Source organism: Pristiophorus japonicus, chromosome 18 (genome assembly GCF_044704955.1).
Source record: "Pristiophorus japonicus isolate sPriJap1 chromosome 18, sPriJap1.hap1, whole genome shotgun sequence".
NCBI classification, from domain to species: Eukaryota; Metazoa; Chordata; class Chondrichthyes; family Pristiophoridae; genus Pristiophorus; species Pristiophorus japonicus.
The window spans coordinates 30,869,566-30,895,836 of record NC_091994.1 but is presented as its reverse complement, the minus strand read 5'-3'; the positions used below and the strand labels follow the sequence as shown (position 1 = coordinate 30,895,836).

The 26,271-nt window shown below is 43.5% G+C and overlaps 2 protein-coding genes across 2 annotated transcripts; both read right to left on the bottom strand.

Moving 5' to 3' along the window:
- Window positions 1-697: 697 nt before the first annotated feature.
- Window positions 698-1,933, bottom strand: LOC139229017 (uncharacterized). Its single transcript, XM_070860680.1, has one exon. It carries the CDS (start codon window positions 1,931-1,933, stop codon window positions 698-700), a length of 1,236 nt encoding a protein of 411 aa, XP_070716781.1.
- An 11,674-nt stretch (window positions 1,934-13,607) lies between these two features.
- LOC139229016 (actin-5-like) lies at window positions 13,608-26,075 on the bottom strand. The gene is made up of 2 exons (XM_070860679.1): window positions 25,947-26,075; window positions 13,608-14,813 (listed from the first exon to the last, which is right to left on the bottom strand). The coding sequence occupies exons 1-2, from the start codon at window positions 26,073-26,075 to the stop codon at window positions 13,608-13,610; spliced, it is 1,335 nt and encodes a 444-aa protein (XP_070716780.1).
- Window positions 26,076-26,271: the final 196 nt, after the last annotated feature.

Genomic DNA, 26,271 nt, shown 5'->3' with positions numbered 1-26,271 from the left:
GCAGCAGTTATTCTCCCAGCTTCAGTGTTTTATCATCGGCAATTTAATGGACATTTTCTGCAACATATTAGCAGGACTTACAAAGCTATGAGGAAAGATTGGATAGGCTTGGGTTGTTATCTTTGGAGCAGATGAGGCTGAGGGGTGACTTAATTGAGGTGTATAAAATTATGAGGGCCCTAGATAGAGTGGATAAGAAGAACCTATTTCCCCGAGCAGAGAAGGGGAATAGATTTAAATTAACCAGGGGGAATAGTTTTAAAGTAATTAGTCAAAGGATTAGAGGGATGTTGAGGAGCACTTTTTTCACCCAGAGGGTGGTGGGGGTCTGGAACTCACTTCCTGAAAGGTTGGTAGAGGCAGAAGCCCTCATCTGAATCATAGAGGAAAATTGCCTTATAGACCATAACCTGGTTTTGATTTTGCTGTCATTGAAGAGAGATGATAAAGACCAGAGCACCCTTCTTAATTCTTTCCCGAAGAATTGTTTCCATGTTCAAGTTAGCTTAGGAGTAAAACGAATAAGTCTTATTTACAAATAGGTGAAAAAAGAATTACACTACTGATAACAGTTGTAATACTATTTATTGCCTTTTTGACATTTTGTACCTAACACTGCAGCTTTGTATTTCATTCATAAATGAACCAACCACCTTTTTCCTCAAATCTCACTGCATAGCAGCAGAGCAAACCAATCTCAGTAGCACCTATGATGCACAATGAATGGGCCTCGTTCTTTATAATCTTCCTGGCGAACCCACAAAGACTGGAAGGAATGTAGTGAGGCCAATATGGAGCCACCAATCCAGACAGCATACTTTCTCTCCGGTACAGCGTGGATATTGATTTTGGTGTCTTTGGCAACTAGAGCAAACATCTCTCTGCAAAACCGAGAATAAAATCCCTCAAACATTGTCGACCCCCCACACAACAGAACGTTATCGTACATGAGCTGCCGAACCTGGGGTTGGACTCTTGTCAAACTGTTGATGGTCATCATGTGAATACCTTCTTGGTTTGATCCCATGACTGATGGCTTGAAGAGAGCCTCTGGACATTTCATTCTTTCCTTTCCAATGGTAATGACATGACCATCAGGGAGCTCATAGTCCACAAGGTACTCTTGGTCAGTCAAGTTTGTCTCTTTTTCATAATCAACGGCTACATAACAACATTTCTGCTTAATGTCTTCTACTATGTACCTGCCTTTCTCATGAAATGCGTTACCTGCCTCGCCGAGCAACTTTGTTAGGTAAGTGGTGAGATTGTGGCCGCCTAAATCTATGCGGCTGATTGCATCAGGCATGTTGTAGCCGTCATGAACGGGGACAGCATGGGTCACGCCATCACCAGAATCTACTACCAGCCCTGTGGTTTTTCCATAAGAATACACGGACAGCACTGACTGGTATGAGATGTACATGGCAGGGGCATTAAAACGCTCGAACAAAAATTCTGCGATCTTCTCTCTATTGGTGGTGGGACTAAGAGGGGGGTCTGAGATTAGGATTGCATGTTCCTCTGGAGAAACCTTCAGATCCTCATAAAATACGTGTCGAAGGAGATCTTCTGCCGCTGTCCAGTCCACAATGATTCCGTGTCGGGTTGGCTGAATTAGTTTGAGATCTGGCTCGATTGAGACCGTTTTACCCACAGTGATGTCGTTACGTTTAGTCTTCCCTCTCGAGTATCCCACCACTGACCCAACCTGTGACTGGGGCATTGGGTCGCCGGCGTACCCCACCTTACAGTTCCCCGATCCAATGTCCACTACCAGTGCACCCGTTCTCATAATTGGAATTCTAGGCTGTGACACAGGATCTGGTTTATCTTTTGGTTTGACATCCTTAATCGATCCGGATAATGACGGCGGTCTTGATATTTTCGTCTTATCCACAGTGCGAGACGGCGGCCTTTGAATTTTTTGTAACATTTTCGAAGTCTTCAAAGATCAACCAGACAGGTATGCTGTATTTGATAGCCAGGATATCAATTTAGTAAAGCACAAGGGCTGAAATTTGTTAAATCTACCCCTACACGGCAGGACATCATAGTCACATTTTACTTCATCAATTATGACGGTGGTGAGATGCAACTTGCCGCTCAGGCAACTTTTGCTGTCGGTATCTTTAAATCTAGAAATAAATTACTTTGAAGGGTTGGCCACATGTTAAAATTAATTTAAAACCCGTTCCCTTAATCGGTTCAATAATAATCTGTTGAAATATGCACCAACGGCCTTGAAAAATAATCTTATACGCAGATGAAAACGAGTCTTACATTTTGTGACATGCAAAATACTGAACACTTGAGGACTGTCCATGAAAAATTATTCTTCTGCACTGTGAATTACTGCACAGTTGTGTCGAATTTGTAACTCTTGGCCAAATATTTCATCGCTTATAGTTGCAAAACTAGTATTCATTCCATTATATCCTTGAAATTGTTTATTTTAAATTTTACCTTTAAACTGCCATAGCACCCTAACCCTAATGATAGTTTAAATACATGTGCACATGAACTATGGTTGGCTGTGTAGAAAGTGTGTACAGGCTATCTAAATCAACACTGTCTCCTAACACCATTCAAAGAAGACACTGTTAAACATTAAAATAGGGTTTGTTAAGGGTTTTTATCCCCCCGTGCTTTGTGTAATCTTCGACCTTGCAGATTCTATATTCATTATCCACAAAGTAAATTCAAAGAGAAAGTTTTTATTTTTCTGGAAAATATAAGCAGCTGAAATCTAAAAGTATTTCCATTAACAATAGTCCTGTACCCAAAACATATGGGGTGTAATTTGGATCTCCTTCCATTTAAAAATTTCAGAAAGACTGCAGGATCAACAAAATTATTTGAACTCACAATGATTACTTAATTAACAAAATATATTTATCCATGAATCTTAGTCCAACATATAAGCTGTAATAATGAATAACAATTGCCTGTTTCTGGTCAAAATATGAAAATAAATTCATACCATATTATAAGATGATAGAGGGACTGATAATCTTTTTTTCCTTCTGACTCCAGTTCCATAATTCACCTCCACTCGATTTCCTCATTTTCCTACTCCCAATTACATAACTTACTGAGCCTCCTAACTTTGCATCATTTGCAAATTTGGATATACGACTCTTGGTTCCTTCAGAAAAGTAATTAACATATATGGTGAAAAACTGAAGTCCCAATACAGATTCCTGGGGAACACCACTTGTCACATCCCGCCAATCAAGAAACATTCCCTTTATCCCGATTCTCTGATTTTCATTTCCCAACCAATTGGCAACCTATGTCACAAGATTACCTCCAATTCCTTACTCTTTCATTTTTGTTAATAATCTCTCATGCATAAACATATCAACTGCCTTCAGGAAGTCGATATGGATGACATCCATAGAGACTCCGCAATGTATCACGCTAGTGACCTCCACAAGAAAATTTACTACATCAGTCAGACATGACCTACCCGTTACAAATCGCTGTGATTATTTGCACGAACACATGTGCGCCCTTCTGTGATATACCGGAGCCGCGCATGTGAGTATCTAGTTGTAGCCTGCACAGTGGGCCACACTTTACTTGACTCTGTGAGGAGGTCAGGGGATCCGTTGGAAGATCAAGACTCAAAAGGGGAGAGAGAGGTGGGTGGGGGGGGGGCCGAGGGGGAGAGAGAGGTTGGGGTGAGGAGAGAGAGGATGGGGAGAAGAGAGAGGATGGGGGCAAGAGAGGCTGGGGGGAAGAGAGGATCAAGGGGGGAAAGAGGAGAGAGGATGGGGGAAGAGAAGCTATGGGGGCAAGAGAGGATCAGGGGTAGAGAGAGGATCAGGGGTAGAGAGAGGATCGGGGGGGCGGGAAAGAGGATCGGGGGAAGAGAGAGGATCATGGGGGCAGAGAGGATCGGGGAGGGGGAAGAGAGGATTAGGAGGGAGGATGGGGGGGGAGAGAGGATCGGGGGGGGAGAGAGAGGATCAGCGAGGGGAGAGAGAGGATCAGCGGGGGCGGGGGGGGAGGGGGGAGAGGATGGGGGGGGGATTGAGAGTGGGGAGAGAGAGAGACTGGGGACAAGGAGAGAACGACTGGGAGAGAGAGACCGGGAAGAGGGAGAAAGAGACTGGGAGAGAGAGAGGAACTGGGGGAGAGAGAGACCGGGAAGAGAGAGACGGAGGGAGAGAGAGAGAGATCAGAGGGCAGAAGAGAGAGGATCGGAGGGTGTCAGGAGTGGAGCTCAGAGGGGGAGAGAGGTCAGGAACCACTGTTAATATTCATTTCATACCCAATAAACCTGTTAACAATCCATGATCCACACACAATGCCCCATCAATGGCGGGGGTGGAGGGGGGAGGAGGAAGTCAGGAACTTGTTGGGGGGAAAACTCAGTAAACCGAAGGGGGGAGGTCAGGAACTTGAGCAGGGAGGAAAGGTCAGGATCTTGGGCAGGGTGGGGGGAGGGTGGAAGAGGGAAGCGAAAAAGTCAAAAACTCGGGTGGTGAGGAGGTTAGGAACTTGTTGGGGAGGGGAAGGAACTTGTTTGGTGGGGGAACGGTCCTAACCCACGAGAGTGAGCCTTGTCTGTTTTCTGTGAGCTGTGTTTGGAACCTAGTGGTCAATATAATGGCTTTAGTTACACATTGCAAAGTACTTGATTACTTAGGCAGGCAGGATCTAATTACACATTCCAGATAAACTGCTGGGTATGTCTCGTCCTCCAAGTGGACCAATTAGAAATCTAGTCTTGTCCTCCAAGAGGACCAATCAGCAATCTGGTATTGCAAATAGACGTGACCTTTACAAATCCATGCAGACTCTCTTTGACCAGCTTATAATTGTTCATTTGCTCAGTCACTTTGTCTCTGATGATAGATTTCAGTAACTTCACCACAACTGATGTTAAATTGGCGGGTTTGTAGTTACCTGGTTTCTCTCTCCTTTCTTAAATAATGGAGTGAAACTTGCAATTTTGTAAACCAAAAGCAAATTCCTGGATCTAGAGCTTTAGTTTGTGATTAACACATTGCAATTTCTTCAACTATTTAACTTAATACTATGGGGTGAAAACCATCAGATCCTGGATATTTGATGATCTTAAGGGCCATTATTTTCTCTATTACCATTTCATTACTTATATTAAATCCACTAAGCTTCTTTCCTTGACTTATTTTTAGGTTCCATTGTATCAGTAGTATTTTGTTCTCTTGCTTCACTATGAAACTGGATACAATGTAGCCATATATTTTGTCCTGTAAACACTATCATAGGTGGAGAATGAACTATTTATTGTGCAGCGGGAGGAAGGAAAGGCAGAAACAAGCTTGATCAACAGCCTCTAGAATTCTTCAGGTGAAATTGGAGACAATTATTTCCCAACACCTGTCAGGACATGCTATCAGAACCCGCTGTGGGTGTATACTATAACGCACCAAATAGTGGAAAGGAGATAGAGGAACAAATTTGCAGCATAATTGCAGAAATATGCAAGAATTTTACAGTAGTGATAACAGGGTACTTCAATTATCCTAATATAGACTGGGAAAATAGTACTGTAAAGGGCAAGAGTGAGAGGAATTCTTGAAATGTGTACAAGGGAACTTTTTCCATCCCATCAAGGAAGGAAGCCGTACTGGACCTAGTTCTGGTGAATGAATGGGGCAAGTGAAGCATGTTTCAGTGCGGAGCAGTTTAGAATAGTTATGGAAAAGGACAAAGAAAAATCAAACGTGAAAATATTCAACTGGAAGAGGGCTAATTTTAGTGAGTTGAAAAGGGTTCTGGTCCAAGCGGATTGGAATCAAAGATTAGCAGGTAAACAGTAAATGAGCAATGGGAGGATTTCTGGGAGGAGCTAGTTTGGGTACAGATTAGACACATTCCTTTGAGGGTGAAAAGAAGGGTATCCAAAGATAGAGTTCCCTGGATGACTAAAGATATCGAGATTAAAATTCAACAATAATGCAGTAGCGAACAAGGTTGAATATATAAAATACAAAGAAGAACTGAAAAAGGAAATAAGAGGAGCAGAGTGTACGAGAATAGATTAGCGGGTAACATAAAAGGGAACTCAAAGTCTTTTATAAATATATAAATAGCAAATGGGTGGGACCGATTAGCGACCAAAAAGATCTTTTTGAGGAGGCAGGAGGCATTAAAGTATTAAATTAGTACTTTGCATCTGTTTTTACTAAAGAGGATGCTGCCAATGTCACAGTAAAGGAGGGAGGTTGGGGTAGGGCGAAGGAGCGGCAAGAGTTCATAGAGGGATGTGATCGTGGCCCAGAAGAAGCGAGAGTTTGGGGCCCAGAAGATGCGAGGGCCCAGGGGCAGCACAGGCGATATGTGTGGGCACTAGGTCCGTGCAGCAGAGCTGGTCTCCGGTCATCTTGGTTAACTCTTGCCACTGGACCAAGACCGAGCTCTGTCAAGCCTGTGTGGTGACTGGTGTGCACATTAAAATAATCCACGCATAGGCATCTTCCACCCTTCAAGATGTAGTTCGGGATCTGGAATATTAGGTCCTTCATTGAAACACCTGTGAACTCATCCCTTTTCGCTGTGGAAGCAAGTCATCCTTGTTTCGAGGGACCACCTATGATGATGATAACAAGTCCATTATTTCCTTATTGTCTTACCTACATCTGTCTTTAATGGGCCCACATTCTCCTTTACCACTCTTTTTCTCTTAATGTATTTATTTAAAATATGCTGTTGGATTTGATATCTCTTGCACCTTTTTTCATATTTCATTTTTGCATCTCATTACTTTCTTTGTATCCTTATATAGTCCTGTATATAGCCTTCCCAATCAGAACATAAGAACATAAGAACATAAGAATTAGGAACAAGAGTAGGCCATCTAGCCCCTCGAGCCTGCTCCGCCATTCAAAAAGATCATGGTCCTCCCAGTCCACTAGATTTCCACTTTTCCTTCATTTGTGTAAGTATTTTGCTCCAAATCTCTGTGGATGTGCACACATATTCAGCATTTGTGCATGTTCTAAAGGTGCCAATTCAAACAATTTTGCTCATTCGTTCATACAGAATAAACATGTGCACAAGTTTACATGTTTCAGGCATGTCTGGAACTCTACTGATTCGGGAATGTGCTAAAGAAGAATTCAGTGCATTCTTGGGTGACTAATTAAAATGTGCCTCAAAAAAGACTGATTTTGGTCAGCAAACGGACATGCTGACAGTGTTGAGGGAAAACTGACTGACAGCATGAAACATTACTGATTCACATCTATGATAAGTAGGCCCTGATACTTCCGTGACCAGTGCATATTTGGACAAAATTGGAAGTGCGCTGGTACTTTGTGACACTGTTCACTTGGATTGAGAATGTGTGCATTGGGCAGAGGTGCAGCTTTGGTTGGGTGTACGTTCATTGAACAGGTAATAATTTTGTGTTTAGCAGCAAGATATTATTAAAAGGTACAGTTTTTGCTTCCACAGCTGTCTTGTCTGTTGTTCTGCTTCAAGAGCTGTGCTTTTGTTCTGCTGCTTACAATTGTGTTGCTGACTTAGGCCTTGTGACCATATTTTGTTGGTTTTGCCTGGAAGTTGCCACGGTGAATAATGTTAGCCAGCAACACAGGAAGAAGTAGGGACTCCTTTGATGGAGATGCTGTTAAACGCCAAAGGAAGTTTCTCTCCCACATCGGAGTCATAGGCTCATAGACCATGGTGCAGAAATCTTGGGACGAAGTAGCTGACAGGTTGAATGCATCAAGCGCAGTTCAGAGCACCTGGATTCTTTGCAGCAAGGAATTTGATGACTACACAATAGAATCATATGAACAGGGAGAAGGCCATTCAGCCCCTCGAGCCTGTTCTGCCATTCAATTCGATTATGGGCTAAAGATTCATAGAAACATAGAAAATAGGTGCAGGAGTAGGCCATTCGGCCCTTCCAGCCTGCACCGCCATTCAATGAGTTCATGGCTGAACATTCAACTTCAGTACCCCATTCCTGCTTTCTCGCCATACCCCTTGATCCCCCTAGTAGTAAGGACCTCATCTAACTCCTTTTTGAATATATTTAGTGAATTGGCCTCAACAACTTTCTATGGTAGAGAATTCCACAGGTTCACCACTCTCTGGGTGAAGAAGTTCCTCCACATCTTGGTCCTAAATGGCTTACCCCTTATCCTTAGACTGTGACCTCTGGTTCTGGACTTCCCCAACATTGGGAATATTCTTCTTGCATCTAACCTGTCTAACCCCGTCAGAATTTTAAATGTTTCTATGAGGTCCCCTCTCATTCTTCTGAACTCCAGTGAATACAAGCCCAGTTGATCCAGTCTTTCTTGATAGGTCAGTCCCGCCATCCCGGGAATCAGTCTGGTGAACCTTCGCTGCACTCCCTCAATAGCAAGAATGTCCTTCCTCAGGTTAGGAGACCAAAACTGTACACAATACTCCAGGTGTGGCCTCACCAATGCCCTGTACAACTGTAGCAACACCTCCCTGCCCCTGTACTCAAATCCCCTTGCTATGAAGGCCAACATGCCATTTGCTTTCTTAACCGCCTGCTGCACCTGCATGCCAACCTTCAATGACTGATGTACCATGACATCCAGGTCTCTTTGCACCTCCCCTTTTCCTAATCTGTCACCATTCAGATAATAGTCTGTCTCTCTGTTTTTACCACCAAAGTGGATAACCTCACATTTATCCACATTATACTTCATCTGCCATGCATTTGCCCACTCACCTAACCTATCCAAGTCGCTCTGCAGCCTCACAGCATCCTCCTTGCAGCTCACACTGCCACCCAACTTAGTGTCATCCGCAAATTTGGAGATACTACATTTAATCCCCTCATCTAAATCATTAATGTACAGTGTAAACAGCTGGGGCCCCAGCACAGAACCTTGCGGTACCCCACTAGTCACTGCCTGCCATTCTGAAAAGTACCCATTTACTCCTACTCTTTGCTTCCTGTCTGACAACCAGTTCTCAATCCATGTCAGTACACTACCCCCAATCCCATGTGCTCTAACTTTGCACATCAATCTCTTGTGTGGGACCTTGTCGAACGCCTTCTGAAAGTCCAAATATACCACATCAACTGGTTCTCCCTTATCCACTCTACTGGAAACATCCTCAAAAAATTCCAGAAGATTTGTCAAGCATGATTTCCCTTTCACAAATCCATGCTGACTTGGACCTATCATGTCACCTCTTTCCAAATGCACTGCTATGATATCCTTAATAATTGATTCCATCATTTTACCCACTACCGATGTCAGGCTGACCGGTCTATAATTCCCTGTTTTCACTCTCCCTCCTTTTTTAAAAAGTGGGGTTACATTGGCTACCCTCCACTCCATAGGAACTGATCCAGAGTCAATGGAATGTTGGAAACTGACTGTCAACGCATCCACTATTTCCAAGGCCACCTCCTTAAGTACTCTGGGATGCAGTCCATCAGGCCCTGGGGATTTATCGGCCTTCAATCCCATCAATTTCCCCAACACAATTTCCCGGCTAATAAGGATTTCCCTCAGTTCCTCCTCCTTACTAGACCCCCCGACCCCTTTTATAACCGGAAGGTTGTTTGTGTCCTCCTTCGTGAATACCGAACCAAAGTACTTGTTCAATTGGTCCGCCATTTCTTTGTTCCTCGTTATGACTTCCCCTGATTCTGACTGCAGGGGACCTACGTTTGTCTTTACTAACCTTTTTCTCTTTACATATCTATAGAAACTTTTGCAATCCGTCTTAATGTTCCCTGCAAGCTTCTTCTCACACTCCATTTTCCCTGCCCTAATCAAACCCTTTGTCCTCCTCTGCTGAGTTCTAAATTTCTCCCAGTCCCCAGGTTCGCTGCTATTTCTGGCCAATTTGTATGCCACTTCCTTGGCTTTAATACTATCCCTGATTTCCCTTGATAGCCACGGTTGAGCCACCTTCCCTTTTTTATTTCTATGCCAGACAGGAATGTACAATTGTTGTAGTTCATCCATGCGGTCTCTAAATGTCTGCCATTGCCCATCCACAGTCAACCCCTTAAGTATCATTCGCCAATCCATCCCAGCCAATTCACGCCTCATACCTTCAAAGTTAGCCTTCTTTAAGTTCTGGACCATGGTCTCTGAATTAACTGTTTCATTCTCCATCCCAATGCAGAATTCCACCATATTATGGTCACTCTTCCCCAAGGGGCCTCGCACAACGAGATTGCTAATTAATCCTCTCTCATTACATAACACCCAGTCTAAGATGGCCTCCCCCCTAGTTGGTTCCTCGACATATTGGTCTAAAAAACCATCCCTTATGCACTCCAGAAAATCCTCCTCCACCGTATTGCTTCCAGTTTGGTTAGCCCAATCTATGTGCATATTAAAGTCACCCATTATAACTGCTGCACCTTTATTGCACGCACCCCTAATTTCCTGTTTGATGCCCTCCCCAACATCACTACTACTGTTTGGAGGTCTGTACACAACTCCCACTAACGTTTTTTGCCCTTTGGTGTTCTGCAGCTCTACCCATATAGATTCCACATCATCCAAGCTAATGTCCTTCCTAACTATTGCCTTAATCTCCTCCTTAACCAGCAATGCTACCCCACCTCCTTTTCCTTTTATTCTATCTTTCCTGAATGTTGAATACCCCTGGATGTTGAGTTCCCAGCCCTGCTCATCCTGGAGCCACGTCTCCGTAATCCCAATCACATCATATTTGTTAACATCTATTTGCACAGTTAATTCATCCACCTTATTGCGGATACTCCTTGCATTAAGACACAAAGCCTTTAGGCTTGTTTTTTTAACACCCTCTGTCCTTTTAGAATTTTGCTGTACAATGGCCCTTTTTGTTCTTTGCCTTGGGTTTCTCTGCCCTTCACTTTTCCTCATCTCCTTTCTGTCTTTTGTTTTTGCCTCCTTTTTGTTTCCCTCTATCTCCCTGCATTGGTTCCCATCCCCCTGCCATATTAGTTTAACTCCTCCCCAACAGCACTAGCAAACACTCCCCCGAGGACATTGGTTCCGATTCTGCCCAGGTGCAGACCGTCCGGATTGTACTGGTCCCACCTCCCCCAGAACCGGTTCCAATGCCCCAGGAATTTGAATCCCTCCCTGCTGCACCATTGCTCAAGCCACGTATTCATCTGAGCTATTCTGCGATTCCTACTCTGACTAGCACGTGGCACTGGTAGCAATCCCGAGATTAATGCCACCCGTTACTGGCAAAAGGTAGCGTAAAGAGGGCAGCCGCCACTCTTTCGCCAGCTGATGGCGGTCCCAATGCATCTGCCATTTTCCAAGGCCTGGCAGCGCTGCCGGTAAGATCGATGGCCCTGCAGATTTAAATGAAAGGTGACATTAGCGTGCAAGGCCAATTTAATGTCACCTTGGCAAACTTGGACCTTAGCGCTGAGTTCATGGTCATGGATCGGGGGGTCAGCATGGTCGGGGGTTGGCATGCTTGAGGATGGGGGGTTGTGGAGGGGGTGGGGGTCAGCTGGAGAATCGGGAGGGGGTTGGAGGATTGGCAGGTGATCGGGAGGGGGTGGAAAATTGGGGGGGGGGGTGGCTCGCCGGGGGTTGGGGTCTGGCTACAGGAGGATTATGACCGGCCTCAGCATCATCGGTGGGGTGGGGGGGCAGAGGCCTCATAGTGCAGATCGGAGATCTGGGGGGCGGTGGAAGGCGATCAGAGGCCACGTGGTGGGGTATCCAATCGTGGGGGTGGGTTAGGCAAGGACCGTTGGTCCAGGAGATAGGTATAAAGCCACTTACCTCCTGGGTGCAGCAGTCCCCACCTCGATTTAACTGCCGGGTTTCACGAATTGTGTGAAACCCGTCCACAAGCAGTTAAATTCAAAATGGAGGTGATAAAAGAATCTTTCAGCCTCATGACAATATTTAAATTTAGGTACTTTCCCAGAGCGGATTGATCACCTGTCCAGCTTCCCGTGTCAAAACCGGAAGTGGCTGGGTTGGAGGCAAGATCAGGTTGGGAATCACATTTTTAACAATTTACCTGTCCCCATGCTCCAAACCCACCCATTTTTTTAGGTGAAAATTGCAGCCTGTGTCTTTGATCAAGCTTTTGGTTACCTGTCCTCATATCTTCTTACATGGCTTCGTGTCAAATTATGTCTGATACTGATCCCATGAAACGTTTTACTACATTTAAGGCACTATATAAATGCAAGGTAAATGCAAGTGTTGTTGCTCCAATCGCATTATGGGACTTCCCCTAATTTGCATAATAATCAAAAACTTGAGCCTTGTGCATAATTGGGGGCAGATGTTGACTTTTAGCCGTCCGACTAATGGAGCACCCGGGTTGGCGAGCTATTCCGGTGATGAAGTCAACTCTGTGAGTTTGAGGCTCCAACCCCATTTAAATTCATCAAATGAGCTTCAGCCACCAAACGGCATACCGACCCAGCTCGCCAGATTCAAAACTGGAAATCGGGCAGGAGTTGCCGCCAGCAAGGTAAGTTGCAGGGGTGGCTTGTGATCTCGACGGGTGGCGGTCACGGGGCATCAGCTGGCCAGATTATTTTTTGGGCCCGGAGGTACATTCTGGATCCACCAGAGCCCACAAAACAAATTCATTACTTAACCTTTAGGGGGCCTCTTCTCTTTCATCATCATGGAACTGTTTGAACCATTTCCTATGTAATATGGAGATCGAGGTGCTGTGATGTATATAGGACCCCGATTGCCATCTGAAAGTGGCCTATCATCTGAAACTCTTTTTGGAGTTTATCTGCAAAAACAAAAGACATTAAACCGTGCCACCCTACCTGGGTGACACACCAGACATTTACAAGGCCCTTTTTTTTTTCCTTTTTCTGTTTTTTTTTTGTGTTTTTCTTTTTTTTTGGTTTTTTTTTTGGGCACTAAAATCACAATTTTTCCCCAGTGCCCCCTATAAAAGGGAAGGGGGACACTAAAAGCACCGGCAATTAAAACAAATTAAACTTTAAAACGTAAAATCAAATTAAAATTTGGTTGCCGGGCGTGATGATGCACTCCAGTCCCTCCGGTGCCCACCTCTCGCGGAAGGCCGCGAGCGTACCGGTGGACACCGCGTGCTCCATCTCCAAGGACACTCTGGACCGGATGTAAGAGTGGAAGAGAGGCAGGCAGTCAGGTTGAACGAGCCTATCATCTGAATCAAGAGGTTGCTTTGAACACCTGACTGTAGGCCCCTTTTGAAATAGAGCCGGATGCAGCGCCAGTTTTAATTGGGCAGGAAGACTGCCGACCCGATTTTGAGGATATTACCGCTCCATGAACACCAGACGAGGCGACTCAAACCGTAGAAAAATCCCAAATCCAATAAAATAAAGCAAACTATGTGAATTTTTACATAGGTACATTTCTTTGATGGGTTACTATCCGAAAACTCATTTCTAATAAAGTACTTAAAATGGTACAATAAATCTGGAAGGTGGCCTTAATAATAATTTACAAAGAAAGATATTCGAAATTGGCCTTAACAACTTTGAATATTTGTTGGGAAAAGTAATAACCAGCAACAGCTGATATACCAATCCTTTATTATCATCTTTATTCAAAATGACATTTTGAAATTAAAATGTTTAGTACTCTCTGAAACTATATTAGGACAAAAAAACAATGGCCTCAGTAGCACCTACGATACACAATGAATGGGCCTCGTTCTTTATAATCTTCCTGACGAACCCACAAAGACTGGAAGGCATGTAGTGAGGCCAATATGGAGCCTCCAATCCAGACAGCATACTTCCTCTCCGGGACAGCGTGGATTTTGGTTTTAATATCAATGGGAGCTCTATCAAAAATCTCTTTGCAGAAACGAAAATTAAAGCCTTCGAATAATGTCGATCCCCCACTCAACAGAACATTGTCGTAGATGAGCTGCCTAACCTGGGGCTGGACCCTTTTCAAACTGTTGATGGTCGTTGTGTGAATACCTTCTTCGTTTGACCCCATGATCGATGGATTGAATAGAGCTTCTGGGCATGTAAATCTTTCTTTTCCAATGGTGATGACATGACCATCTGGTAGCTCATAGTCCACAAGATGTTTTTGATCAAGCTGGTTTATCTCGTTTTGATAATCAACCACTACATAACAGCATTTCTGCTTGATGTCTTCTACTATGTACCTGGCTTTCTCATGAAATGCGTTACCTGTCTCACGGAGCAGCGTTGTTAGGTAAGTGGTGAGATCGTGACCAGCTATGTCTATTCGGCTGATTGCATCAGGCATGATGTAGCCGTCATGAACGGGGACAGCATGGGTCACGCCATCACCAGAATCTACCACCAATCCCGTGGTTTTTCCATAAGAATACACGGACAGCACTGACTGGTAAGAGACGTGCATGGCAGGAACATTAAAACGCTCGAATAGAAATTCTGCGATCTTCTCTCTATTGGTGGTAGGACTGAGAGGAGGGTCTGAGATTAGGATTGCGTGTTCCTCTGGAGAAATCTTCAGATCCTCATAAAATACGTGTCGGAGGAGATCTTCTGCCGCTGTCCAGTCCACAATGATTCCGTGTCGGGTTGGCTGAATTAGTTTGAGATCTGGCTCGGTTGAGACCGTTTTACCCACAGTGATGTGGGTACGTTTACTCTTCCCTCTCGGGTATCCCATTATGGATGCCACTACGGAATCAGGCCTGGGCTGACCGGCATATCCCACCTTGCAACTGCCCGATCCCATGTCAATTACTAGTGCTCCCGTCTTCACAGTGAAGCAATTCGAGTTCATCTTCGCTTCGGATTTACTTGCTGATTTTGGTTGTCCGTCCTTATCCGTCCCAGTTAATTTGGGGGTTTTGATAGATTGCACTTCTCCGCACTACAAATCGAATACCTCTGACCATTTTGTAACATGTGTCTTAGTTTAGAAGGTTCACGCAAATACACAGCGTTCTTCCGAAGATGCACACATTGTTAAAGAATGAGGATGTTCAATCATTTGGATTATCCATTAAAAGGTGGGACATCACAATGTCAAAACGGTATCAATTATGACGTTGCCGGGTGTATGTTTTTCACGTCATGAATTTTACGCAACTTTTATCGCCCTTCAATTGACAAATATATGCCGGATTCTTTTGTAGAAATAACCGGCATTTTCCCCAAATCCCAACATCGAAAACGATCTAGTACGCGAATAGGTATGGTGCCTACATACAAAATATAACTGATGCTGTATTTTACAGTTAGTTGATTGTCCCGTTCAGAAGCTATTCATGGTTTATAAAGGAATACCTGCGAAGTCAACTAGAGAATTAAGGGAGGAGGGAGGGGTTAAAGGGGACACATGGCACTCTGTCTCACTTAAATATTGTAAATATATTGTACAAGATGCCTCCTGCAAATTAGGAGGTATTAGTTTTGTTATTTTGCTTGTTCTGAAGTCACACTGATTTGGGGCTGCACTAGAATTGTTATTTTAACATTTGGCTCTCTCCACTAGGCAAAATGCTAGAATCTATTATTAGGGACATGGTAACAGGGCACTTAGAAAATCGTAACATGATTAGGCACAGTCAACATGGTTTTATGAAAGGGAAATCATGTTTGACAAATCTGCTAGAGTTTTTTGAAAATGTATTTGGTTGGATGGATAAGGGGGAATCAGTGGATGTAGTGTATTTGGATTTTCAAAAAGCTTTCGATAAAGTGCCACACAAGAGGCTATTACACAAAATTAGGACTCGTGGCATTGGGATAATATATTAGCATGGATTGAGGATTGGTGAATGGACAGAAAACAGTGAGTAGGAATGAACGGGACTTTTTCGGGTTTGTAGGCTGTAACGGGGTACCGCAAGGATCAGTGCTTGGGCCCCAACCATTTACAATCCAAATTAATGACTTGGATGAAGGGACTTAGTGTACGTATCCAAGTTTACTGATGATACAAAGTTAGGTGGAAACGTAAGCAGTGAGGAGGATACAAAGAGACTGCAGAGAGATATAGACAGGTTGACTGAGCGGGCAAGAACATGGCAAATGGAATACAATGTGGGGATGTGTGAAGTTATCCACTTTGGTAGGAAAAACAAAAAAACCCGAATATTTTTTGAATGGTGAGAGACTGAGAAATGTTTGCATTCAGAGCGACCTGAATGTACTTGTACATGAATCACAGAAAGTTAACATGCAGGTACAGCAAGCAATTAGGAAAGCAAATGGTATTTTAGCTTTTGTTACAAAGAGATTAGAGTATAAGAGTAAAGAAATCTTACTACAGTTATAAAGGGCATTGGTGAGGTCATACCTGGAGTACTGTGTACAGTTCAGGTCTCCTTACCTAAGGAAATACATACTTGCCTTAGAGAGAGTGCAACAGGATGTACTGCAGCAACAGGTTACTTCACCTGCACTTCCCTCAGCTGTGACCTCTATCACTAAGAAGGACAAGAATAGCACATCACCTCCAAATTCCCCCACCATACTGATTTGACATATTAATGTCCCCTCATCATTGCTGGGTCAATATCCTAGAATTTCTTAGGCAGCACCATTGTGGGAGCACCATCTCCATAAGGACTGCAACTGTTCAAGGAGACTGGTTCCTGGGATGAGGGGATTGCCCGACGAGGAGAGATTGAGCAGACTAGGCCTATATTCCCTAGAATTTAGAAGAATGAGAGATGATCTAATTGAAACATAAAATTCTTAAGGGGCTAGACAGGGTTAATGCTGAAAAAATGTTACCCCTGGCTGTGTCGAAAACAGGTTCACAGTCCAAAGGGTTGTGAATCTTTGGAATTCTCTACCCAAGAGAACTGTGGATGCTCAGTAGAAGCATTTTGTTTCTCCATCACAGTCCAACTGTCTCTTGAATGATTCTAGAAATCTGGCTCCAACTCCCTATCCCTGAGATCATCGCAGATATTAATGACTCTATTCATGAATAAGTACTTCCTGACATCAGTCCTGAATTCATTTCTTTATCAGTTCTTACTTATGTTCCCTTGTTTTACAGTCATTATTTAACTTAAAATGTTGCTCCAGATTAACTTCCTATTGCATTTAGTATCTTGTATACTATTTTGGGGATGTAGTCGATGCTGGAAAGGCTGCATTAATTGCACATTCCTAGTTGACCTGAGAACATGGTGGTAGGCAATGTTCCCTCTTATTTTTTGGGGGGGTTTGCGTGACCCCCTTCAAAATGCCATGCAAGCACGGTTTTCCGCATTGAAAAGCCAGCAAGCGGGCTGTGCGGATGGTCCCGAGAGCTGCATGACCGCATTTAAAGGGATCATTGGTGGTGGCCTTTCCCCTTGAACAGCTGCAGTCCTTGTGGTGATGGTGCTCCCACAATGGTGTTGGCTAAGGAATTCTAGGATATTGACCCAGCAATGATGAGGGGACATTGATGTGTCACATTAGTATAATGGGGGTAATTTGGAGCTGATGGTGCTATTCTTGTCCTTCTTAGTAATAGAGGTCACAGCTGAGGGAAATGCTGTCGAAGTAACCTGTTGCTGCGGCACATTGTATATATTGTGACCACAATGCTGGTAGAGTGAATATTGAGTACAGTAGCATGGAGTCCAATTAAACAAACTGTTTTATCCTGGATGGTGTCAAGCTCCTTCAGTATTGTTGCAGCTCCACCCATCCAGATGAATGGTGAATATCCCAAGACACTCATAACTTCTGTAAGTCATTGTCTCATTTGCTCCTGTCATGGCTGAAGAGCCCTAAGGTCTGTATGTCAGCCTCTTGGCTCTTTCCAATGTACTTTCATAGATTTCTGTTTTCAGTGTACATTGATGGCCAGAAATGTGTCGAGCCTTAAGGCACTATAGAGTTTCAGTATGACAGCTTCTGGCTTACTCTATGGATTTGGTAATTGTAGTTCAGAATTCTGTTAGCTTTGTTGATTTTGACAGCAAATGCCTGGGAATGTCAAGTATTGAATCTACTATCACAGATCTATTTGAGCCACCTTCTTAGCTAGTTGAGGAGCCATGTCTACTATAATAAATAACTATTATATGACCTACTTATTTGCCTGTTCATCTTTTGTAAGAATAAATTTGTTTCATATTTTAAACTCTGATGTGATGCTGCCCCAATTTTGAAGACTGGAATGAGAACATATGGCGATATAGGATAAGTCCAGGAGCTAAAGTAATTACTGGAAGGGGTTTGTTTTTCATTTCCTGCAATATAACCAAAAACAAGAATATAGATATTGCTGAAGGAATGGAGAGTTGGAATTTGCCCATGAAAGCTATCTAAGATATGAGAGTTGAAACAATCCAGAATAAGAAGGTTAGAAAAGACTCCACAATTTAACAGTTCTCGTACACTACATCATAGTACTTTCCAATGTCACTTAACATGTCATTTTCTCAAACAAAGTCAAGAAAGTTGGTCAAGCATGTGCATTCACTTCTGAAATGATGATGGCTAAAATGAACGAGCTTTATTTACATATTGGTAATCCTAAAATCTCTTTCTCATGATCAGTTTTATTGGGGCTGAATTTGCGGCCCCTACAGACGTGTATGAGGTGCGCATGTGCCTGTAGGGGCTGCACAAGTTCCGGGTTTAGGCATGCGCTGATTGACAAATTGTATGAATCCCCAGGAAAAGGGCATTTGCTGGTGGAGAGTTGGGCTATTTGCCCAACTTCTGCCCAGCGAATGCCCATGAAATTCTTACGCCTGGTAAAAGCAAGTGTAAGGCCTACTTTTACCAGCGTAAGTGTTTTACAAACAGAAAAAAAAATTTTTTTTCAATCATTTCTACATTAAAACCCTGTGCAATAAGGTAAGTTTATTTTTAGCCCAGTTAAAACATGTACATATTTTTTTAATTAAATTTTTGTTTTAAATATTTAATTAAAGGCCATTTTAATTCATTTTAAAATGTATTTGATGTGTAGAGGTATTTTTTATGTGATCCCCATTCATACTTATGGGAGTTCTGTACCTGGGATACGTGAGCCTCTACGCCGGCCTATGCCCACAGACCCAGGAGCGCAAGAGCCAGGTAAGTTCGTAGATTTTTTGCAGGTCGGAGGCATCTGCCCGCGGGGAAGCCTTCGACCGCAAATTCAGCCCCGTTATTTTGCACAAACAACGATGAGATAAATGATCAGATTAGATGGTTTAGTGATATTGGATGATAGATAATTGTTAGCTTGGGCACCGGGAGAATTCCCCTACTCTTTGAATAGTGCCATGGGTTCTTTTGAAAATGTGAACCTGAAAAGTGAATGATAACAACTGTACAGGATTGTGTATGTAAAGCTTTAGTCTGTCTTAGGATGTTAGTAACATCCCAATAAGTGGATGGTGAAAGCACCTGCATTTCCGTATGCTATACAAATACACTAGGGGGCACCATAAACACATGTATTGCAAGATCTATTTTATTAAATTGAAGTTCATACAGGTCATTCACACAATGACCATTTCCATACAAACTTCTTATGACAATTTGCAAATACTGTGTTACACATGTTCCTAATGAGTATGTGTATATGTCAAGGGGTGGAAGTTATATAAAACTCTGGTTAGACCCCATTGGGAGTACTGCATTTAGTTCTGTGTAATGGCCTTGGAGGGGGTGCAGTGCAGATTCACCAGAATGATACCTGGACTAAAAGGGTTAAATTGTGAGGACAGGTTGCTCAGCTTGTATTCCCTTGAGTGTAGAAGATTAAGTGGTGATTTAATTGAGCTGTTTAAGATGATTAAAGGAATTGATAAAGTAGATAGAATGAAACTATTTCCTCTGGTGAGGAGTCTAGGACATGGGATAATAATCTTAAAATTAGAGCTAGATGTTCAGGGGTGATGTCAGGAAGCACTTCTTCACGTAAAGGATACTGTAAATCTGGAACTTTTTCCCGCAAAAGTCAATTGAAACTTTCAAAACTGAGATTGCTAGATTTTTGTTAGGCAAGGATATTAAGGGTTACAGAACCAAGGCAGGTAGATGGAATTAGGATACAGATTAGCCATGATCAGGCTCAAGGGTCTGAATGACCTATTCCTGTTCCTAAAAGCAAACTGGATGAAATTTGCTTTTTAAGATCTTAGTAGGTAATTACTGAAGAAGTTGCACCGGATTCCTGTGCTACACAGACAAATAAAAACAATGAGTATTTAATTCCAAGTGAGTCTGGAATTAATCAGATTAACAAGTTAATAAAAATTGAAGTTATTACCATGCAGATTTATGCAGAGGCATAGAGCCATTGGCCCCAATATTTACGGGGAGGGTGTAGGTGAGGTTGAAAGCGTGGACCAATTTCTAGAACTTAATGTTTTTAAAAAGGGAAGAACAAAATAACATAATAGCCCAGACTGTGCTGTCGAAGGCTTCCCATGATGGGTGCCTCTGACCGCAAACATTTCTACGAAAGTACCTGGTGGTCCCAGAGGTTCGGAGACTTACGATCCTGGACCTGTATGTGAAGGCATCGTAGAGGTACACTTATCCCAGGAGTGTCTGGGCTTCGTATGCATCACTAGGATCATGTGGGCCGGCCCAACCTATTGGAGTAGGGGGATCCCCATTCATACTTATGGTAATTCCGTATATAAATGAATGGGAATACCCCCCAAAACACACAAACACTGAAAATAAATTTAAAAAAACAAAATTAATCAAAATGGAATTTAATTAATTATTTAAAACAAAAATTTAATTTTTTGAAAAATAAATTTACATATTTTAAAGGGTCTAACAATAAACTTACCTTACTTAGTAGGAGTTAAACATTTTTAATTATTGAAAAAAATTTATTATTCTCTGCTTTAAAATTTTTACGCTGATAAAAGCAGGCCTTACGCCATACGCTTGCTTTTATCAGGCGTAAGGATTTGAAGGAGATTTGCTGGGCAGGAGTTTGGAAAATAGGCCAAATCTCCGCCTGCTGAGGCCTTTTATTTTCAAAGGCGTGCGATCTGTCAAGAGAATGCTTGACGTCGCAAGTTCCGGGTTTAGGCGCATGCGCTTCGCATGGCTAAACCCGGAACTTGCAGGGACCCCACGCGTGTGTACCTCGTGCGTACCTCATACAAATCCAAGGGGAACACGAATTTGGGCCCATTGATTTTCAACAGACCGACTATACCATCAATTACCCAAAAGTTACCTCAACAGCCAATCTCCCACATTCAACTGCCCTGTCCCCAATGGAAGGCTGTCACATACAGCCACCGCATGCCAACTGCAGACTAATACGCCTGTCTGGGAAATACAGGCAGCTGCACCTACTGTACTTCTAGGTACAGTGCACTTCCAGTGTGTTGCACATCCATTGCACCCTGATGGATTGATGAGAGAAGTCACCTCCAAGGTGCACTGTTTCCAGTCAATATTTGTTTCCTAATTTGCCACCCATTTTAATTACCTTAATGTCGACTAATATTTAGATTTTTGTGACTACTGAGTCTGCCTGTCCATGCTTTTGCATCACAAAATTTGGCATTTTTTTAAATTGAGAAATTCAGATACATACTTCAGAAACCCAAAAAGATTTTAAAAGAGTAGATAAGATACACCAAGAAGTGATGGTTATGGTGATGCCAAACTTGGAATTAAAATACCCCCTGTAAATTGTAAAAAGAAAAGGTTGAATGAGGGAGGCAGTAAGTCCCACAGTTTGGAGGTTCTGGGAAAGAATGACTAAGAGAAGGAGACAGTATGATTAGCATTGATTTCAACAGAATGAAGATGCATGAAATAAGAAGGGTGTGTAAATTGATGTCTCCTCTCCCATTTCCAATCCTGTACTTTATGCCTCAGTTTCTTAATTTAAAATAAAGCAGCCAGAAACTTTCTTCAAGTAGTAAGGTCTTGGATTAAAGCTTAAAACTTTGTCACTTGACTTACAGCCAGAACACATGGTTGACACCTAAAAGTCAGAATTTTGGCCATACCTAATTGGGAAAAATCAGCAGCTCCTTACTCTCCGTGACATTAAAAAGTGGAAAATGTGAAAGCTGATGTTAGCTGCTACTAACAGGTTAAAAATCTGGAAAGCCGGTAGTATCTGTATTGTTGGTGACTGCCAAAACAAGCACCCAACCCAAAATTTTCAAAAGTAATTCGGCCAACGAAAGGAGGTGAAACTTGATTTTGTCGTGACAAAATATCTGTGGGTGAGAACATGAAATTTGTTTTTATTATGAAACACTCTATGCAGGCAGTACACACCCATAAACATTTTGGGATCAATTTTCCCCAAAACCATTTTTTGGCGTACTGCCAGAGTTTACACCCATTTTTCTAGGCCAGAACTGCTCCAAAAATAAATGTAGCAAGTTTCCCTATTCTATTTATTGAAATTGGCGCTGCGCAGCCTGTCCTGTAGCCTCGGGGGATGGAGCCTAATGTCTGCATCGAAAAAAACGATGTCGCCCCTTCTGTGCATGCGCGAAAATAAAGAACGTTTTTAACGTGATTCCTGTGGACGCGCATGCCCAGTACAGCTCCCAGGCTGCAATCGACCATTTTTAAAGAGCCAGTTGTGTGTGAGAACTTTAATTCTCAGTGGAAAAATCTGAGCTGCAATACAATAATGCAACGCGGCTCAAGAACCAAGAATTTCTCACGAGATGAAGCAGAGGCGTTGGTTAGTGTAATTGAGGCCAGATGGCACGAGCTGGACACCAGCAGAGGTCACACAAAAATTTCACCAAAAGGGATGAAGAAACGCTGGAACCAATTTGCAGAAGATTACTGTGCAATGGTGACCATCCCGAGGTCTGGAGGTCAGTGCAAAAAGAAGTGGCAGGACCTTGGTCAAGTAGTTATTGTAAGTAATATTTTCATTTATTCAATGGAATTGCAATTGTAAATCTGACCAGCTGTATATGTCCCACCCAGCAGAAAGACACCCTCACCAAAAAGTTATATTTTCATCTTTGCAGAGGAAAGTGGCACACAACAAACGTGAAAGAACTCGAACAGGAGGAGGCCCAGCAAATCTGCACCCACTGACACCCTTGGAAGAGAGGGTCCCTGCTTTGATGGGTCCTGCCTGGAGAAAAGCAACCACCACTGCACAAATTGGGCCCACACTCGAGGGAGAGGATAAGTCCTGCAAATTCCACAGTCTGGCCAGGCTTCGGTTCATGGGAAGGTCTCCATCACCTACGCTTCGGTTGATGCAATGTGCTATCTTCATCGTGGTCCTTCAAATGAGCCTGCTGCTTGTGCTGTGTGTGCCTACTCATGCCACCCTCCCCCCTCCTCTGCCGCTAACCATTTGTCTGTTCTGTTATATTTTGCAAAACTTGAGGCCAACCCTGACGAATCAGACGAGGACAGGCCTGAAGAGGAGAACACATTCCAATCCTACCTTCCAGATCAAAAGCATGGGGTGAGGGGGAGGGACAGGGGAAGGAAATGGATGAAGCCCTCACTGTTGTATTCACTTTAGAAGAGGTGCAGGTGCTGCCATTGAGGTGCTAGCCCCTTCCCTGAGTAGTGGTTTGAGTGTTGGTGGGACATTCCATGGTTTTCCACTGTCCCAGGCTGCGGGTCCCAGTGAGATGCAGCAATGCATACCCAAGGCCCCACCTTCCGAGGCTGCGGGTCTCAGTGGGATGCTGCGAGCCACACCCAGGGTGAGGAGGGGAAGGAGAGCTCGACTGCACTCTCCTGAGGTGCAGGATCTAACAGATGTGGTTCACATGATGGCAATTGAGTGCTGAGAGCATTGACCTTACCCGAACTCTCCTGGACACCATCAGTGGGGTGGGTGATGAGGTACGGGACTGTCAGGAGAAGTAGCAACACTCTCAAGAGAAATGGGAACACTGTCTGGGAACATGAGGGAACGAATATCTCAGTCATCTGAAACAATGTCGGTGCACATGAGGGAGGGAATGCCACCGGTAGCTGATGCGCTGTCAGTGAACATGAGGGAGGGAATGTTGCAGGTAGTTGACACACTTTTGCTCAACATGAGGGAGGGCATGTCACAGGTAGGTGAGACACAGTCGGCGAACATGAGGGAGGGAATGTTGGAGGTAGTTGAGACACTGTCAGGGCACATGAGGGAGGGAATGTTGGAGGTAGTTGAGACATTGTCAGGGCACATGAGGGAGGGAATGTTGGAGTTAGCTGCTGTAATAAGGGAACGCGCCCATTGTCAGAATCAACTGCCACTCCCATTCTAATCCCAAGCCCGGCCTTCCACATTACTGGCTGCCCCCCACCTCCCCATCAAGAAGTGCACATTACCCAAGATGTTCAAAAGCATAAGCTTGGTACCAACCCAAGAAACACTGCACCACCGCCTGCGGGCAGGGGTCATGGAGTCACCAAGACCAAGCGCAACGGGCGGTCTTAGAATAAGGTGGAGGAGAGATGGGTGCAGCCTTTCTTTGCTGCTGTTGTTGTTGTTGTTATTGTTGTTACTGTTGTAATTGTTCTCAAATTAAAATTTTTTTGTAAGTTATCTAAATTTGCAAGTTTAAAATTTGGTAAGTGTGAGGTGATGCACTTTGGGAGGGCTAATAAGGAAAGGGTATACATATTAAGCGGTAAGCCACTTAATAGTGTAGATGAATAAAGGGACCTTGGAGTGCTTGTCCACAGATCCCTGAAAATAGCAAGCCAGGTGGATAAGATGGTTAAGAAGGCATACGGAATGCTTGCCTTTATTGGACGAGGCATAGAATATAAGAGCAGGGAGGTTATGCTTAAATTGTATAATACTTTGGTTAGGCCACAGCTGGAATACTGCGTGCAGTTCTGGTCGCCGTATTATAGGAAGGATGTGATTGTACTGGAGAGGATGCAGAGGAGATTTACTAGGATGCTGCCTGGAATGGAGAATCTTAGTTATGAGGACAGATTGGATAGGCTGGGTTTGTTCTCATTGGAACAGAGGAGGTTGAGAGGATACCTCATCGAGGTGTACAAAATTTTGAAGGGCCTGGACATAGTGGATAGTAAGGGTCTATTTCCATTGGTGGAGGGGTCTATTATGAGGGGGCATAGTTTTTAGGTGGTTGGTGGAAGGTTCAGAGGGGATTTGAGGGGGGGCTTTATGCAGAGGATTGTGGGGATCTGGAACTCGCTGCCTGGAAGAGTGGTGGATGCAAAAACCCTCACCACTTTTAAGAGATGGTTGGATGGGCACTTGAAGTGCAGTGACCTGCCGGGTTACAGACCTGGAGTTGGTAATTGGGATTAGACTGGATGACCTTTTGTTGGACAGCGCAGATATAATGGTAATTACTGCAGGGAATAGAATACGGCCAGGGTGATCTCTTGGACTAGTTTCGATCGGATGGGTCGGAGAGGAATTTTCCCAGATTTTTTTCTCCCTAAATTGGCCTGGGTTTTTAATCTGGTTTTTGCCTCTCCCAGGAGATCACATGGCTCCGGTTGGGGTGGAGTGTAGATGTTTTCAGTATAAGGGGTGTCGCAGTTGTGTGAGGTGAACTGGTTGGGCTGGATGCTCTTTGCCTTTCCGTCATTGTTCATAAGTTTATCTGTAACCTTTAGGGCTGCTGACCAAGGGCCGTGCGGCTCTTTGTTGGCCGGCGCGGACAAAATGGCTTCCTTCTGCACTGTAAATTTCAGTTTCTATGTTTAAGTGATCTTAGAGTTTGTAAATGATCTTAAAGTTTGTAAGTGATCTTAAGTGAAAATTTTAAAGCTTGATACAAGAATATTTTTATTAAAGTTAAGTACAAACAAATGTTTGGTAAACTTTTGAATAAAATATATTTTAAATTATAACAATCATTTACATTATTTGTTCCATTATTAACGCAACTTTTTGAACTAAACAAGAATCATTTCCATCATTTGTTCCATTAACACAACACAACATTACAGAACAGGTCCAATCAGTAAACATGGTCCATGTGGAATAGTTGCCGCTGAGCCTTCAGGTAGCAAAGTGTTCACGGATGAGCTGCTGATGCAAGGCTCGAGCAATCGTTAAAGGGGCACGATGGCCCGCCCTCCTCCGCTGTTATGCTCTCGGTTCAGGTAGTTGCATGGCTTCCTTGTCCTCTTCCTCCTCTTTCTTATCATCTGCATCTTCCTCCTCATCATCGGCCACTCTCACCTCGGGTGGGTCTTCTACTACCAGCTGCTGCTGCCTCATGATGGCTAAGTTATGCAGCATGCAGCACACAACAGTGAACTGACCGACAATCTCAGGGGAGTACAGCAAGTAGCCTCCAGAATGGTCCAGGCATCGGAAATGCTGTTTCAAGATGCCAATGGTCCTCTCTATTATGCTGCACGTCGCAATGTGCGACATGTTATATTCCCAGTCAGCTTCTGTCTGGGTTACGCGT

Bases quoted from the DNA above. Each gene is read 5' to 3' on its own strand.
- LOC139229017 (XM_070860680.1), bottom strand. From the start codon at position 1,933: ATGTTACAAAAAATTCAAAGGCCGCCGTCTCGCACTGTGGATAAGACG.
- LOC139229016 (XM_070860679.1), bottom strand. From the start codon at position 26,075: ATGAGGCAGCAGCAGCTGGTAGTAGAAGACCCACCCGAGGTGAGAGTG. The intron at 14,814-25,946 runs GCATAACAGCGG...TTCGATTTGTAG, and splicing joins TGCAACTACCTGAACCGAGA to TGCGGAGAAGTGCAATCTAT.